Source organism: Anolis sagrei, chromosome 1 (assembly GCF_037176765.1).
Source record: "Anolis sagrei isolate rAnoSag1 chromosome 1, rAnoSag1.mat, whole genome shotgun sequence".
Classification (NCBI taxonomy): Eukaryota; Metazoa; Chordata; class Lepidosauria; order Squamata; family Dactyloidae; genus Anolis; species Anolis sagrei.
Window position 1 is genome coordinate 29,186,054 of NC_090021.1, and position 18,768 is coordinate 29,204,821.

General features: G+C 39.3%; 1 protein-coding gene across 3 annotated transcripts in view; it reads left to right on the top strand.

Annotated features, from left to right (window-relative positions):
- Positions 1-18,768, top strand: part of THADA (THADA armadillo repeat containing) — a 166,796-nt gene that overhangs the window by 82,476 nt on the left and 65,552 nt on the right. For all 3 annotated transcript variants that reach the window (XM_060754384.2, XM_067463631.1, XM_067463626.1), the window contains exon 29: positions 11,827-11,995. In XM_060754384.2, the coding sequence (XP_060610367.2) occupies positions 11,827-11,995 (169 nt within the window). The remainder of the gene's footprint in view (positions 1-11,826; positions 11,996-18,768) is intronic.

An 18,768-nucleotide genomic window follows, 5' to 3' on the forward strand; every position in this document is an offset into this window, starting at 1 on the left:
TGCAGCTTTTAATTCAGTATAGTAACTGGGCAGTAAAATTGCTATTTTCAGGCTTTTGAAGTTCTAAAGTATGTAAAGAAAATGATTCACTGATTTCTGCCAGTATTCCCTAGCTAGTAATTAATAGGAATCTTTGACCTTCTTTTTTAAAAAGCTCTAGTACTTAAAGAGTGTTGAGAGGTTGATTTTGGAAAGTCATACCAAAACTATTCATATCTAAATAATCTTTGGGTGTGACTGGGTCAATATTTAGTCAACAGCTTTAAACAGCATGATGTTATGCCTGAAATATTTTTTTAATCTTCAAATTAGTAACTCTGCCAATATTTGATAATATTTGATAAATACTGATATATGGGTTTGGTTATTATAATTTAATTGCTTATTTGTTTGCTGAGGCATGCCATATTTTTCTTGAGAGATGTTCAATTATCACTGACTGCTCTTGAGCTCTGCCTTATATTCTTTAAAAATAGGTCTGTTTTTCTAAATTAGTTTTTTGATAAGTAAAATAAATAATGCATTTTTACCATGAACAGATATCTACTCATATGTTTGAACAGTGTCCGTAATATATACAATTGATTTGGTTTCGACAGCTGTTTTATATACTTAAAAATAGCCATGCTAGCCATGCTGTCAGTTGAATATTCTTTTAGTTGAATTTGTGTGCTTAATCTAAAAATTAGTTAGCCACTTTTCATCTCTGATAACATTTTGTACTCTTCGCTACTGCCCCATATACCTTTGTCCATAGTATTATTTACCCTAATTCTAATATTTATATATAAGGGGCTGCTGGGTAATTTCTGGTTGTCTCATCTACAACAACAACAAAACTTTATTTATATACCACTCTATCTCCCCGAGGGGACTCAGAGTAGTTTCCAAGTAACATCATCAATATATACAAAGTGGACAACATAAACATAAAATTAACAAGACAATGTAAGCATAAAAAATCACAATAGCACATATATATTTAAAAGAATCCTGCCTGTTCAAGGCAATTTAAAAGGCCGGGCCCGAGGCTAGTGCAATTTGTAGAGGGCCCGGGAAATTACGTAGAGTCTATGGCTGTTCATTTCTGGGGCCTAATAAGAGGAAGTAACCTGGGTAATTGGTAGAAAAAGATATGGCCATATTTAACAATATCTGGGGCTGAGCTAGAACTAGTCATTCTCAAAGTATTGTTTAAACCACCAGGTCTTCAGGATCTTGCGAAAGGAGGGGAGGGATGGGGCCTGTCTTATTTCTCTAGGAAGGACGTTCCAGAGGTGGGGGGCCACCACAGAGAAGGCCCTCTCTCATCCCCACCAACCATGCTTGTGATGGTGGCGGAAGCGAAAGGAAGGAATATCTTAAAGTTCGCACTAGTTCATAGAGGGAGATATCATGAAGATAGGCAGGGCCCGAACCATTTAGGGCTTTATAGGTTCAGCATTATGTTGCCAAAATACTAAAGAAAGATGCCACCGAAGTAATGGAAAGTGGAAATGAATGTTTACATTCTAGCAGTCAAAAACAGGTACATAATGCAACACAGCTTATAATCTCTGGACTGGAAACACTGAAGACTAATATTCAACGAGATGTTGAGCATAAAACCATGCTGGAGAACCTAGAGATTCCTAGATACGTATTCTCTCTAGGAACCTATAGATTTTCTGGCACAACTCTATGGTCAGGTTTGAGCAGTTTGAATAATGTGAGCTCTCTTCTGGTAGACATTGACCATAGACTTCCTCTGGAGGACCTTGAGATTCCTAGATACGTGTTCTCTCTAGGAACTTATAGAACTTCTGGCACAACTCTATGGTCAGGTTTGAGCAGATTTGAATAATGTGAGCTCTCTTCTGGTAGACATTGACCATAGACTTCCCCTGGAGGACCTTGAGATTCCTAGAAAGTCCATATTAATCAAAACTGTGAATAATCAAACTTGCAAAGTTAAGTCTGGGAATGTGGAAGGTCAACTGTATTTCCTTTCGTTTCTATGAAACTAAAATCTTGAGTACTCATAGGAGACCCAGAATTCTTATTGGAGATGGATGAGCCTCTACTTGCTTAACCTGAAAACTCATTCAAGTGCTTTTGAAGAATGCTCTTAAAGAAACCCAGTGTTTTCTTTGTTTCTGTTTTGACTTGACAATTTCTGGGCCATCTCAGTTCCCCAAGCGTAAAAAAAGAAAATGAAAACATGACTTTGGGGAAAGGAGAAGATCTAATGAGTAGTGAAAAAGGCCAAGGGAAACCTTATGGGGCCCCTTAGCAAAAAATGACACATTGGGCACACCATTTCCAATAAGATGATGAGCATGACTACAAGTCTTGTGGTATTTGACAGGAAGCCCCACCTGCTTTCTATCTGTATCTCCTACATTGGGCCAGCATCATATAATAGTTTTGATATTGGACTAGGATCCTTGCTTGGCCATGAAAACCTACTGGGTTAGCCATATAAATGAAGGCCCGGTTGAAGAAATCCTGCTCCAAAGACTCCATGATAGTTTGCTTTAGGGCCATCATATGTTGGAAATGTCCTGAAGGCATACAATGACAGCACACTGTGTCAAGGGATGAATAGTCAAGTCCCTCATCCTATCAGAATTAACATTTGTCCTTGAGAGCAGAATGGGTGCCCCCCCCCCCCTCCCCGGCCAATCTGTTGCACCTACTCACTTTTCATGGCAAGGATCTTATATGGCACAGAGGATAAAGGAGAAGAGCATGTGAGGTACAAATTCATTTCAGATTAATTTCAGCTACAAGGGTGCTGGCCTCATCTTGAGATGGGACCACTGTATTCAAACAAGGTCATTGCGTTAATTACTTTTAACTTTCTCTCATTATTTAACAGAATTATCAAATCCCCTAGTATTTGTCACGGGAGGATTCCAATATAAGTAAGAAAAAGAAGGCAATGTTTTCCTTACAATCATTGTTTTAATGCTTTTCTTCATTATTAATATTTCTCTTGAAGTTTTCTGTTGCTTCATTTGTTGACATGGATAAAATGTAGTCATGGCTTGCAAGCATTTTTTTATTAATTTTCAAAATTTGTTCCTGTCTCTAAATGACTTCAAGTTGGCACAATCATTTTTTCTTTGGAACAATATCAGCTAAATAATTAGAAAAGAAGAATATGTAATAGACCCCATGTGGCTTCAACAAATTGCTAAACAAAACTGGTTGAAGTCATAATGTGTTGGAGAAAATGTCTCTGTAAAATGCAATAAACATCTAGTTGAAATAAAGAATCACGCAACATTGGATGGAGCCTCTGAACTATCATGGGAAAATATTTGTCTAGGGAGTAAAGTCTGAATATGAATGCATGCAGAGGGCAGGGGCTGTGGGGGAGAGTATAGCTTTTCATTGCATCAAGAACATTTTTCTTAAATGTTATACACAAGCGAGCTAAGCAGTGCCTTCATTTCTGCTTGCTTGTTAAATGACTACTTAAAATAACTGCCGCATACATATCAGTCTCAGAAGTAAAACCTATAGTTTTTAAAGAGTTGACCTTAAATAAAGAGGGGAAAGGGGGCTTTCAATATGAAAACTGGAAATAGAAAGCCATGTTTTTCAGGAAAATAAGTTTAATTGGCTGGGATTGATCGGGATGAGGAGGGGGGAGGGGGTAGAGAGAGAGAGAATATCTCTGGTTATGTCACGTACTCACAAGACCACCATCATCATGGGTGATCACTCATGATCAAGTATGATTGTCTTCCAGAAGCAGAGTCTTGGTAGTGGATCTGCAAATGACTGTGAAGACCTGTTCTGGAACCACATTGTGTTTTACAATGAGAACATACTGTACATTTCCAAATGGAAGGCTATCACAACAAGGATTTGCTTGACTAGCCTTCCTCTTGGCACTTCCCTTCCTTTTGCCCTGTATTCGTGCCTCTCCAAAATCCATAGCACTGTTAGTGACAGGTAACCTCCAGTTACGATGCTCGGGTGCTAGGGCTGCCTAATTCTTGGTGTGTATACCTCATTTTTAAAGGTTAATTTTAAGACCATCTTTAAATCTGTACAACTTTCATAATGACATTCAGACAATGTCGTCAGTCCAGCAAAGTTGGTGATGAAGGATCATCTTTTCATTGCTGATGGTCTTTGCTTCTTCCAGAATATTGACATTTTTTCGTCTTCCCAAGAAATTTTTCAGGATTTTGCAAGACCATACAGTGATTTTAGAAGACCATACATTCTTTGCAAGAGAAAGCCCCAAGTTCAATCAGTAATCAGCATTGAACATTCAAAAATATGTCTGGTGGGAATGAGAAATGTCTTTCTATGTACCTTTCCCGAGGGATCCTCTAATAGTACAAATTATACTGCAAACATTGAAAACTGAAGAAGCAGTGACTTTATCTGCAGTTAATTTAAGCAATTGATCAGTTGCGCTGGAATTTCTGTCAAAATATTTACATATATTCATATATGTGCTGTGAGGACACAATTTTTCATTGACAAGGCCTAAGATTTAGTCCTCATTTGCAGTTGAAAGTACAAAAATTTTGGAGCTTTGTTGTCCTTCATTATGTCTGGGATGACTTGGAGGTTGACTCACTATAAGGCAAAGTTATATGTTATTTACAGTATTTATTTATTTACAGTATTTATATTCCGCCCTTCTCACCCCGCAGGGGACTCAGGGCAGATCGCAATGCACATACACATGGCAAACATTCAATGCCATAGACACACAACATATATAGACAGACACACAAATGCTATTTAACTTTCCAGCTTCGTGAGGGTATGCTTCGAATTCCAGCCACCGGAAGAGCTATTGCTTCACCATCCACTTGTGACACCGATGGAGTAGTTCCTCATTCTTTTGCACACTGCTGGAGATTTTGGGAGGCTAATTAGTTAAATTAGCCTCCCCGCATAAGAGGTACCTAAATTTCCTACTTGACAGATGCAACAGTCTTTTGGGCTGCAAAGGTTGACAACCCAAATGGTTGGGAGCTTACTCTGACTCGGGCTGGCTTTGAACTCATGACCTTTTGGTCAGTAGTAATTTTAATGCAGCTGACTCCCAACCAGCTGTGCCACAACCCGGTCCTTGTAACCATCATGGATTTTGTGGTGTAATCATATATTTAAGAGATAGTTTGACTTCTTTGTCAATGAATGTTCTTTTGTGTGTACTGTTTGTGCTTTAAATGAATGTTTTGAAGAATGTCTGGCTACTATAGTACCTTGTACAAATTATTACCATTTGTTATGCAGGGAATGTTGGCAACTCTAGCTGGTTTGTGCAAGTTCTGGTGTCAATTCAAGATCACGCTTGATGTAGTTTTTGCTCAGTGTGCTTTCTAGCTCGCACTGTGCCCCAGCAGTTGCCGTTACTATTTCTGGTATAATCCAGTGAGAAATTTTACTCCTTCCTCCCCATTCCACCTCTCAAAAGTGTATATCTTTGCTGTATTATAAATTCTAAGGTTGTTTTTTAGGAGCCCGTGGGGGGTGGAATTTGTTGCAAGTCTTGCATCTTAGATTACAACGCTTCTCCTCATAGAATTATATTAGTTATGTAAGTGGAATGAGTAGTGTATATTACTTGCTTTTGTTGCTTGTATAATATAAATTGGCTTTCAGATTAGCGTTGTTACCAATGCTGATAAGAATGCATTCTTAAATGTGAAAAATTCCAAGACATCTGAGAAAGTAGAATAAGTCTTCAAAAGCTTCAAAAGCTTATGCTACGAACATCATTTTCTCAGTCACTTTCTAAAGGGGCTACAAGATCCCTTTGCAAATCCTAAATGGGGAAAATTACCCTGAAATGAGAAATATGGTGCTTACTATAGTGTGGCCAAGCAAAACTCTTTTTATATACATCCACTGCAACTATAGAAGGATTTACAGAAAGTTGTGTAGAGTGCCTTTCATCTACGTTGACATGGGACTATATCTGTCTCTAATTAGACTTTCCATATAAAGGAAAATCAAAACACTTTTTTTTCTTGCAACAAAAACATATCTCAGGATTGCCAAGATTTCATGAAAGCATTTACAAGGCACAATGTAGGTTTTGTAATGATTGGGGCAAGTTGTAGTTTGAAAATTCAATCTGACCATGTAAAGGTTAAATATTTGTTGCCCAAACACTGAGAACACTTATTTGAATAATATATTTATGGTTTCCTGAGATTTTCCAGCTGTCCTGTGATACAGCATGTGTATTTTGCTTTGTTTATACATTATCAAAAAGCAAATTCCTTCAGGGGAAGGGTGGAAAGTAAAAAAAAAACAAACCACAACCAGGTTCAAGTGAAAAGAAAGATCAGAGAGTGATTTCATTGTCATCATGCCTGTTAAGCCCAGACTTATTGCTGGCATACTGTTTATTTTTTAAGTCGAGGGAATGATGTTTCATTTTAGAATATATGCAAACATAGTTAACTTGTTTGCCACCAGCACTTTTTAATCTTGGGAGGCTTTATTTGACAAGTTGAATAAATTTCCCATGTTTATTGTGAACTGCCAGGAGGAAATAGTATTTTTTTATAGACAGGAACTCTAGAATCAGATATGGTATTGTTGAAGGGCTTCTTTGTGAGTTCAAAAACAAGGAAGCAAGAATTGGCACTCCAACCTAGAGTTTTATGACTTGTTTACGTCGGCTGGACCATTGTGTTTCAACGCCTTTCTCTTTTGACTTTTGTTCAATAAATGTCTACTGATTAAATGAACTGACAACAGGTAATGGTTGAATGACATACAGTAGCAATCAAAGCATTGTGTTTTTGGCTGGGAAGGAAGTGGGATTCAACTCTGGATCTTACAGTTGTAATTCCGTCTTTCTTTGGTTCTTGCTGAAATAAACTCTAGTGGTGGGATAGAGTACAGGTAAACTTCCTCTTTCATAAACATTTACAGGTCGTCCAAACAATCTCATCTTATTTCTTTATTCATAGTATTTGACAGTTCCTTTCTCTGAGGCGAAATAAAACAAGACACAAAGAGGAAAGGAATGGTAGTTGGAGAGAGGATTAAGTCCAGCAGATGTTAGACTATTGTTGAAAGCTTTCATGACCGGAATCACTGGGTTGTTGTAGGTTTTTTGGGCTGTATGGCCATGTACTAGAAGCATTCTCTCCTGACGTTTCTCCTGCATCTATGGAAGACATCCTCAGAGGTTGCCTCCCAATCTGAGGATGCCTGCCATAGATGACCTCACAACCTCTGAGGATGCCTGCCATAGATGCAGGCAAAACGTCAGGAAAGAATGCTTCTAGAACATATAATTGTATAAGTAATGTTACTGTTTTTAATCTATTGTGTATTTATGGTTTTATATTGTTGTTTATATTGTGATATTGCAGCATCGAATTGTTGCCAGTGTTAGCCGCTCTGAGTCCCCCCTCAGGGGTTGTGAAGGACGGGGTAGAAATGTTGTAAATAAATGTAAATAATAGAACATGGCCATACAGCTCTAAAAAACCTACAACCGAGATGCTAGACTCTTTCAGGTGCCAGAGCAGTTGAAATATGAAAGGGACAAAGGCACAATGGAGATGTGCCTCACAGCCCTTCTCTTCCAAAGAGGCCAGAGCAATGGGAGTTGGAATCTGTAGGGAGGGCAGTTGGAAGATCTCCTGATTCCTCCTGTCCTTTTAAACCTGGCTTTTCAAAGTGGAAAAAATATTAATAAAGAAATGCTATTTTTTAATCTGAAAAAACACTTCTCTGGGGATTTCTACGTTTTCCAGTGCAATACTACGTTCAACTTTAATAGAAGTTGATGATAGAGTCATGTTGGAGAACCTAAAGATTCCTAGAGAACGATTCTCTAGGTGAGAGTTCAGCATAGAGTCATGCGGGAGGTCCTAAAGATTCCTAGAGAAAACATATTAATAAAATCCTTGAATAATACAATCAGCAAAAGTTAAACCTGCAGATGAGAAGGGCTGACTGTAAAGCTTTGCAGTGTGTTTAATGATAAGAGGCCTCTTGTCTGGAACTATGCACCATTGCTAATTTGTTTTCTAATCTTCCTGTTAACCAAGTTGTTCCATACCAAAAGATTAGATCAAATTAGCCAAGGTTCCTTGACTATTGGTTTTATTGTTGCTAATGCTGTGTTCAGTTCAGTTTCTTCCTTCTTGTCTTCTTTCCTTTCTTTGGTCTTCCACCTGCTCTTATCTATGGATGGCAATAAATCAATAACCTTGCTCTAGCAGACGTGTTGAGGCACAACTGAGATAAATATTGAGCAATTCCGCCTTCCTATCCCATCTTCCAAAACCTGTCCACTCAAAATCTCAGCCTTCCCTGACTAATTGTTCCTTGGTTATCAGACTCTGTGTGTTTTGTTGAAGTCAGAACATTGAGGATAGTATTCAGAAAGAAATTGACTGGGATTGTGGGAATGCTCTACCTTAGAGTTTGTATCTAGGACAGTGGTTCTCAACCTTCCTAATGCTGCGACCCCTTAAAACAGTTCCTCATGTGACCCCCAACCATAAAATTATTTTCATTGCTACTTCATAACTGTAATTTTGCTACCTTTATGAATGGTAATGTAAACATCTGATTTTCAGGATGTATTTTCATACACTGGACCAAATTTGGTACAAATAGCTAATACGCCAACATTTGAATACTGGTGGGGTTGTGGTACGGGTTGATTTTGTCATTTTTGGAGTTGTAATTGCTGGGATTTCTAGTTAACCTACAATCAAAGTCCATTCTGAATTCCACCAATGATGAAATTGAAACAAACATGACACACAGAACTCCCAAGACTAACAGAAAATACTGGAAGTGTTTGGTGGGCATTGACCTTGAGTTTTGGAGTTGTAGTTCACCTACATTCAGAGAGCACTGTGGGCTCAAACAATGATGGATCCGGACCAAACTTGGCATGAATACTCAATATACCCAATTGTGGAGTTGGGGAAAAATAGATCTTGACATTTGGGAGTTGTAGTTGCTGGGATTTATAGTACACCTACAATCAAAGAGCATTCTCAACCCCACCAACGATAGAGTTGGACCAAACTTCCCACACAGAACCCCCATGACCAACAGAAAATACTGTGTTTTCTAATGGTCTTTGGTGACCCCTCAGACACTCCCTCATGACCCCCCCCCAGGGGTCCCGACCCCCAGGTTGAGAAACACTGCTCTAGGATCACAGAAGATATCTATATCTGGCATGGCAATTTCTCCTGTTCAAATTAAAATCTTACCGCAGTATGAGGCAGCAGATTTTTGCCTTCTCAAAGTCATGTTTAAATTTTCTGAAAGAAAAAGAACCTAAAGAAATAAAACATTTCCCTTGATCATTCAGTTATTGAAATTAGACTATTGCTAAATTAAATTAGTGCTGTCTCAAACCAGGTCTCCATGGGAAGAAAAAGAACTAATGAAGACACCATTTTGTGTAACTGACATTTTCTAAACTTGATATTTGAAAAGAAGCATTATATGGTAACAGTGAAGCCCTCTTCTCCATATCCCTGGTGTTTTTAATATAAAGCACTTCATTTGGAATAATTCTAGTTTGGTCTTAATACATTAAAGTGAGCTCATACACATGAACATGTGTTATTTGCCATTATGTAATAAACAATTATGAGCTTCTAAATACTTATGCTTCTGTTTAAAATTATCTTCAATAAATCAAGCCACTTGACCTGTAATCTGTATTTGATTATGTTACTAAAATGGAACTAATGCAATTAAATCAAATGGAATGCAGTTTCGGAGTTGGGATTTGAAAAAGCCCCCTGAATCATGTTTTTGGAAAGTACCTTTAAAAAAAGATTGGCAGTGAGAAACATTGGCAAGGTTCCAATTTTCCATTCTTTCTCCTGAACTACAGCCAAATTCCTTTGGGAAACCATCATTTGTAAGAGGTTGTGAACAGAAAGAGGGGCATTCTGGAGTGTACAGTTACTGCTAATTAGAAACTAAACATCTGCAACTGTGTCACAGTTAATTGCATTTGAAAAGAAACACTTAAACCCAAGAATTTTCTCAGTTTCAATAAAACATGATGTAGCACAAACATGGGAGCATTTGCGACAAATTATTTTGCATTATGTTGTGGTAAAGTGTTCTCCTTTATTTAGATTCTTCCAACTACTAAACTCCTTATTTTCTTACCTCTGTGGAAAAGCTATAAAGGTCTTTGCATCTATATATAAATAAAACAGTTGGGATAAAGTATTTAGGAGGATTACATCAATATGTTAAGTTAGATATCCTAATCTAGTAGACTCTCAGGCTGAATCCAGACAGGCCCTTGTTCCAGAAGCATCCACCTTTTTTTAATGCAGATGTTTCTGAGGGCCTGTCCATACTCACCGCATAAAGCACGTGGACTAGCCCAAGAGAACGTGTGGAGGCCCTCCCCCCAAGCCCCCAGACCCCTTAGAAAACTATGAAAAACTTACATGCCCTCCATTAGAAGCCCTGGTGAGCTCTCCTGGTGCGTAGAAATGACACATCAGGAGAGCAGGGGGAGCGATTTTCCTCCCCCTCCCCCCCCCCCCCCGCTCTACTGGTGCATCATTTCTATGTGCCGGGAGAGCTCTTTGGGGCTTCTAATTGAGGGCACGTAAGTTTTTCTTAGTTTTCCAAGGGATCTAGGGGCTTGCAGGAGGGAAACTGGCGGAATTCAGGCTGGGAAACTGTGGAAATACTGTTTGGACTGCAGTATTGTGCAGTCCAGACCCGTAAATAGTGCATTTATCCTGTGTCTTCTGAGGGTATTCCTGGTTTGTAGCGAATTAATGTGGGACTGTCCAGAACGTTGTCTGGACAGCCCCTCCTTTATTGCAGGAGTTCCCACAATAAAGGCCCTGTCTGGACGGGCCCTCTGTTAACCAGCACCCATAGAGATTGGTAGATGTTGGATAAATGTAGCTACTGCTGCTTAAGAGTTGCTATTTAAAATGGGCCTAACTTATACTTACGCCATATTATACTGTACCATAGGCTCTGTATTGACTAGATATTAATTTTGAAATACAGTAATTAAATCAAATAAAGACTAAGACTATGCTTCACAAGGTGACTCCAGTCAGTTAAAATAGTGGTTCCCAACCTGTGGTCCATGGACCACCAGTGGTCCACTATAATGAAAATATGGTCTGTGGCGTCATCATTACTACACCATTGCCTTGAAACCATGTGGCAACGAGAGCAACTGGTCTCGCGAAACCTTCTTATAGTGCTGATGCAGTGGGGATGTCGGGAGGGAGAAGCTGACTACCCACAAAAGATTACTGCTACCACATCAGCTCTGGAGTATTAAATATGGTTTTCTGTGGGCGAGGAGATAGCGACTACTTGAGGACATATGTTTTGTATCAGAAACTTGAGCTGATGTGGTTTATCCAATGCAATTTTCTGAATCATCACCCCAAATAACCAAATTGAATCTAAGTTGACTTAAAACTGATTCGTAACCCTTTTGATACTAATGTTAGAGAGTGGTCCCTGGTCAGAGTGGTCCCTGGTCAGAAAAAGGTTGGAAACCACTGAGTTAAAACAAGGATGGGGTACTTTCAAGAATCTGGGGCCAGTTTTATCCCCAGGACAACTTGTGGGGCTACATTCCTAACCAAAATGCGTTCATCCATTCTCTGCTCAACTGAAAGTGACCAGAAGTTCTGATACTTTAAAACATATCTTGTATTAAGGAATGCCACATGCTTGCTTTAGGAGAAAATTGTGCTTCCTGGAGAAATCATACCATAGATGTGCAACATGTATGTTTATAAAGACTGCAACAGTTTTCCCATATTTAAATTAGTGTAAATTACTGCTTTTCCATCTCACATTCAGGTGTGGCAACTCTCCAATATACCGCTCACGTGAATTGGCTGCCCGGGCCCTTGTTCCCTTTATTATGAGAAATATGGTGCCACAGACAGTGACAACCTTGTTGACCGAACTTCCAGATTACTCTGATCTTTGTATACGACAGAATGCAATTCATGGAACGTTGCTGCAGGTAAGTTGTGCTTTCTGCCTCATGTCATCAACAGAAAGTAGAAAGCAGGAATAAATGGATGGAAGTTTCCTTGAGGTATTGGATACAGTGCTTTTAATTTATTCATAAATAACCTGAAATTAGTGAGATGGGCAAGTTTCCTGGTTGTACTAAATTATATAAAGTGTTGAGAATAGAAATGGATTTCCAGAGTAGGAGAATGGGCGCTAAGATAATAAATTAGATTCAGTGTGGGGGAAAGTCTAGATTGATTGCAAACTGGGTAAAATGACCACAACTTCTTCACATAATATACTGATAGGATTTGAGTTGGCAGTGACTGAACAAGAAAGCGTTCTTGAGGTTATGTGTTGCACCTCAGAGTAGAATCACCTTGCTTAAAACACCAAGCAGCACACAGTCTGTAGTCTTTATGGTTTATTAAAAGTAAAAGGTAAAAAGTTCTTAAAAGCAAAGGTAATGCTTTCAAAGATCAAGACAACATAGTACTTGAAGCATAATCCAATAGGCATCAGCAAGGCAAGACCCAAGAGAACATGACAAAGTCTTGGAACCATGAACACAAAGACTGCAAGGTAAATCCAGCCTAGCTTAGGCAAACTCTTTTGGTAAACGAAAAAGTTGCTTTGACAGAGATCTGGTCTCAAACCCCCTATTTAATACTCTTTGCAAAACATGAAGGTGTTTCTTTGGCCTCTGACCTCCCTCTTGTTAGCTATTTTTTCACTCCTTCGAAGGAGAAATTACACTGCTTAGCCGGTATTGCACCACCTGACATCCGCCGGGAAGTAGCAGCCAATAGTGAAAGGACCAAGGCAGAGACATCTCCAGCTCATCCCCTGTTTGGGTATCAGCCAGTACGCCAACGACTTAAATCTAGACATAGTTTTCTAAGATCTACAGAGACATTCGCTGGAACACCTCAGCAAGCGAGAGTCCAAAAGTGGCAGGCTCAAACCCAGCACCTCAACCAATGGCTGATACCAAATGAGAGACTCCCTCCTGGGCACACAGAAGACTGGGTGACTTGGAAGGCGCTGAACAGACTGCGCTCTGGCACCACAAGATGCAGAGCCAACCTTCAGAAATGGGGCTACAAAGTAGAATCCACGACATGTGAGTGCGGAGAAGAGCAAACCACTGACCACCTGCTGCAATGCAACCTGATCCCTTCCACATGCACAAGGGAGGACCTTCTTGCAGCAACACCGGAAGCACTCCAAGTGGCCAGATACTGGTCAAAGGACATTTAACCAGCTACCAAACTCACAAGTTGTGTATTTTTTTCTGTTTGTTTGCTTTGTTCTGTTAGAAATGTAATATAATGGACTGGCTGCTCTGACACGACAAATAAATACTCCTTCAAACACGGAATTCCAACTGGGCGGCCCTATCTAAAGTTCCTGTATCATCAAGGTCAATCTGCTCGTTAGCAGCCTGTTTTCCTGCTCGCTCATTATCAGGCTGAGAACTAGGCAAAGAGCTATCCTCTCTTTCGGAGTCAATCTACACCTGGCTGTTATCTTCAGTTTCCCCGCTCTCATACCTTGCTGTGGGAAATTGCACTTCTTCTTTACTGTCTATAGCAGGGATATCTTAAACCAAACTGTGAACCTGAGTCCCATCATCCTCATCAGAAACACTCTGATTCCAGCTGTGTCACAACATTATGTTAAATCAGTGGTTCACAATCTGTGGTCCATGGACCACCAGTGGTTCGCAAGAATGAAAATATGGTCCGCGGCCTCACCATTACTACACCATTGGCTCGAAACCACACAGCAACGAGAGCGACTGGTCTTGTGAAACCCTCTTATTGTACCTAGGCAACGGGGATGTCAGTAGGGGAGAGGCTGACTACCCACGAAAGATTACTACTACCACATCAGCTCTAGACTATTAAAAATGGTTTTCTGTAGGTGAGCAGATGGCGACTACTGGATGAGATACATTCTGTATCAGAAATGAGAGCTGATGTGATCTATCCAATGCAATTTTCTGAATCCGGACCTCAAATAACCAAACTAAATATAAAGTTGACCAAAAACTGATTCATAATTCTTTTGGTACTAATGTTGGAGAGTGGCCCCTGTTCAAAGTGGTCCCTGGTCAAAATAAGGTTGGAAACCACTGTGTTAAATGGCTTCAGAAAAGTGATGATTTTGTAAGTTACTGAATTAAAAATGGATAATTCTATGTATGCATAATTAGAAAGAGAATTGAGTATAAATCTGACCATTATCAAACTGCCTTCATATAAATCCATGTTGCAATTGCATCTAGAATAGAGTTCATTCATGTCAATGCACCTGAAGAGTATATTGCAGCAAAGAAAGCATGAGACAGCAAAGAGCTCCAAGAGGACTGAAGAAAGTTTTCATAATGACAGAGAAGTGAGATTCAAGCCAATTAAGGGAAAAGTTAAGAAAAGCAGGATAGACCACTGGAAAAAAAAATAGAGTGGAATTCAAATTGAGCAGATGAGGATATGTGTTCAGAGGTTTTTTAGGGTGATACTGAGAACAAACAAAATGGAGTTGAAGGAAGTGGGTTAGGTTGGTTATATGGTAGAGACAATGGATAATGAGGGCATAGCAACCATTTCAGCAAATATTTGGGAAAGAATGGGACCAAAGGAGGGTGTCTTAGTTTCCCACAATGATTTTGTGATGTAGTTGAGTTTCATAAACAATTATTCTGCTTAAAAATAAATTACAAAAGATAAAATGTTTGACCTAAGCCATTTAGGAACAAGCTTTTAATGTGAGCATGCTGGGGATTTCTTTTTAATTGTCAAATAGAACAAAGACTGTTCTGGTACTTAAACTTTGTTCAGTCTCATACCGCAATAATTAATGATGAGAACATATTTAATTATGGCTCCTCTTTTAATGAGCTCATTAAAATGAATACATCCATTAGTGGTAATTGAAAACAGCAAATAGATTGTTTTCTTTTTCAGTGCTGTTGTAGCTTAATAATTAATTTGAACAGAAAAAGTGGGGGGGGGGTATTCTTAAAGGTAACAATCGACAAGAGGTGAAAAGAATTGGGGGCCTGTTGAATTAACTCGTTCTCTTATATTAGATTTTTTAACAATAATTTATTATGGATTTTGATGGATGCTTCACAAATTTAATCAATATTGTTATAATCTTCAGTGCCGACAAGTTGCTTTCATACATGATTCATACTACTGTAGCTGGCTTAGCAACCAGTTTTTTCCAGTACTTTGGCCAAAGCTACATAACATGCAAATTGGACTTTGGCCAGCTTGGTTTTTTAAAAGACATTTTATGGTTCTTGGACCAGTTCTCAGGGCCTCCTGAACTTCACTACTGACATTCGTGGAGTGATAACATGGCTTTTTCATAATAAATTACCGCTCATTGAAATTGGGTGAAGTCATTGCTAATCCAAAATCCTCTAAAAATGTAAGTGCTGCTATTACTTTTGGACTTTTTATTTGACAAATCTGTTTCAGTTTTTAGGGTCTTCCTGTTTGTATGACCGTACAGCTCTAACTCCCATAGCAATTCTGCCAAGTGTTTTAGGGGAATGGTTAATAAAAAGCCTACATAGATATATTCACTATAAAAATGAATAATTAAAATGGAAGTTTCTTTGATATTCAGTTATGAAAAACAGAACCCATAACTAGATTCTTTTTCTAAAAAGATATTTTAAGGGAGTTGTTGTCATCATAAATATTATCATACTATCATACTATTTTTATGTAGCACCATCACTATACATGGTGCTTTACAAGAAAAAACAGTTCCCAGGATTTCATGGCCGGAATCACTGGGTTGTTGTAGGTTTTTTTCGGGCTATATGGCCATGTTCTAGAGTTTCGCCTGCATCTATGGCAAGCATCCTCAGAGGTAGTGAGGTCTTCCCAACTAGAGGGATGACCAGCAATGCAAGGGATTGGAGTAGGAAAGGGGATTAAGTCCAGTAGAAGCTATTTCTTCTATCTCTGAGGTTAGGGCATGAGAGACATGTGATGAAGCTGTGTTGGCCTCTTCTTTTTCCCCTCCAAGGCCAGGGCAGTTGGGATGGGAGGATGGCCTTTTGCAGACTAACTAGAAAATAAAAGTAGGTTTAATCTATTCAACAATATTAAGTTTTAATAAAATACTATCTTATAAACCAAGCCGCCAATGCAATGGCTTCCAACCTGTGGTCCGTGCACCTCCAGTGGTCCCCAAGAACAAAAATATGATCTGCGGCCTCACCATTACTACACCGTTGCCTCGAAACCATGCGGCATTGAGAGCGACTGGTCTCGCGAAACCCTCTTATAGTGCTGAAGCAACTGGGATGTCAGGAGGGAAAAGGCTGACTACCCATGAAAGAGTACTACCACATCAGCTCTAGATTATTAAATATGATTTTCTTTAGGCATGCAGATGGCAACTACTGGATGGGGTATATTCTGTATCAGAAACTAGAGTGGATGTGATCTATCCAATGCAATTTTCTGAATCAGCACCCCAAATAACCAAACTGAATCTCAAGTTGACCAAAAACTGATTTGTAACCCTTTTGGTACTAATGCTAGAGAGTGGTCCCTGGTCAAGCGGTTCTTGGTCAAGTGGTCCCTGGTCAAAAAAAGGTTGGGAACCACTGCTCTAGTGCTTGTTGGTGTCTTTTTGAGAAGTGTCTACAACATTCAAACTGTAATTTCAGGTGTTGATGAGGTATGTTGCACTTTTTTCAAAGTCCAGAAACGTTGAAAATAATTGTTGATTTTTTCCCCTTGTGGGTCACATTTAACTGGCAGACTTCCGGTTGACCAAGGAAGAGAAGTGTGCAGTACTTCTTGGGAAATTGAGAATTTTATTACTGGATCTACACTTTGTTATTATGTGCTTTTTTTCTACCTTACTGTGACCCTATGTTAATAGATAGTTTGTAATCATATACATAGAAAAGACAAACCTGTGATGAGGTTTTCTTGGCAAGATTTGTTCAAAGAGTTGGTTGCCTTTGCTTTCCTCTGAGGCTAAGAGAGCATGACTTGCTCAGGGTTACCCAGTGCTAAGGAGCTAAGGAGCCTTCTAATGAAGGTGAAAGAAGAAAGTGCAAAAGCTGGCTTGCAGCTAAACATAAAAAACCAAGATTATGGCAACAAGAATGACTGACAACTGGGAAATAGAGGGAGAAAACGTGGAGGCAGTGACAGAATTTGTATTTCTAGGTACAAAGATAACTGCAGACGCAGACTGCAGCCAGGAAATCAGGAGACGCATATTTCTTGGGAGGAGAGCAATGACCAATATCGATAAAATAGTAAAGAGTAGAGACATCACACTGGCAACAAAGATCCGCATAGTTAAAGCAATGGTATTCCCCATAGTCACCTACGGATGTGAGAGCTGGATCATAGGGAAGGCTGAGCGAAGGAAGATAGATACTTTTGAACTGTGGTGTTGGAGGAAAGTTCTGAGAGTGCCTTGGACCGCGAGAAGATCCAACCAGTCCATACTTCAGGAAATAAAGCCCAACTGCTCATTGGAGGGAAGGATACTAGAGGCAAAGATGAAGTACTTTGGCCACATCATGAGAAGAAAGGAAAGCTTAGAGAAGACAATGATGCTGGGGAAAGTGGAAGGAAAAAGGAAGAGGGGCCAACCAAGGGCAAAATGGATGGATGGTATCCTGGAAGTGACTGGATTGACCTTAAAGGAGCTGGGGGTGGTGACAGCCGACAGGGAGCTCTGGCGTGGGCTTGTCTATGAGGTCACAAAGAGTCAGAAATGACTGAACGAATGAACAACAACAAAAACTATAAGGGTATGATAGCAATGCATATCACATATACGTAACTTCTTTGCTGTGTTGGTAATGTAATTAAGAAAATATATTTGGAACAAAATTCTTCACAGATCTAGGAAATGAAAAAAATGCTGTTTGCAACACAAGGATAACCAGTGTTTGGTTGGGCTGCTCAACATGTAAAAGGCTGTATCTTCTATGGATGTCCTCCATATAAGATACATTTCAGCGCATGATTAACAGAGCAGTGTTCTCTTTTTACTGCCTTGTTCCTTTGGAATAGAAATATTGCTGATTATATATTACGTCTCTTATTTGATTTGGCATCAGCATTTCAAACGTACTACTTCATAGCTGATTTATAAAGGCTGATATTGTGAATGAATGTTATAGTACCTAAAGATCAAAGCAGTAAAACTACTATAATTAAATGTTTTTCATTGCAACTTCCTTGCAGCTGCTCCTCTTCTGAGTTCAGTTTTATTGACCAAGATAAGGTTTTCTTTGAAGTTGGAAAAGAGGAATATTAGTGTCAGGCGAGGAGGAAAACATTCACCTAAATAAAAATAATAATGGCCATGTATATCCTTTGCCCTTATGATTAAATTCTTACACTCATGATCTTTATATAATCATGTACGAGTCCCATGATTCCAAGCAGTCCAAGAAGCTGTCTTCTAAGCAGGTAATACATAACCAAATAATGGCTGAGTAGGGGTTCAAATGTACTGTATTTGCACCATACCGTCATGCTAACAAGGAAAGAAAATCACATTTGTTTGTATGCCCCCATTAAAGCAAGTCCACTGGCTGCCAACAAGTTTCCGGGTCCAATTCAAAGTGCAGGTTATTACCAAAAAGCCTTATACACTTTGGGTCCAACCTATCTTCATGACCGCATCTCCTTCTATGAACTGGAGCGGGCTCTAAGATCTGCCACTGAGGCCCTTCTCTCGGTTCCACCACTGTCCCAAGTACAGGTGGTGGGGACA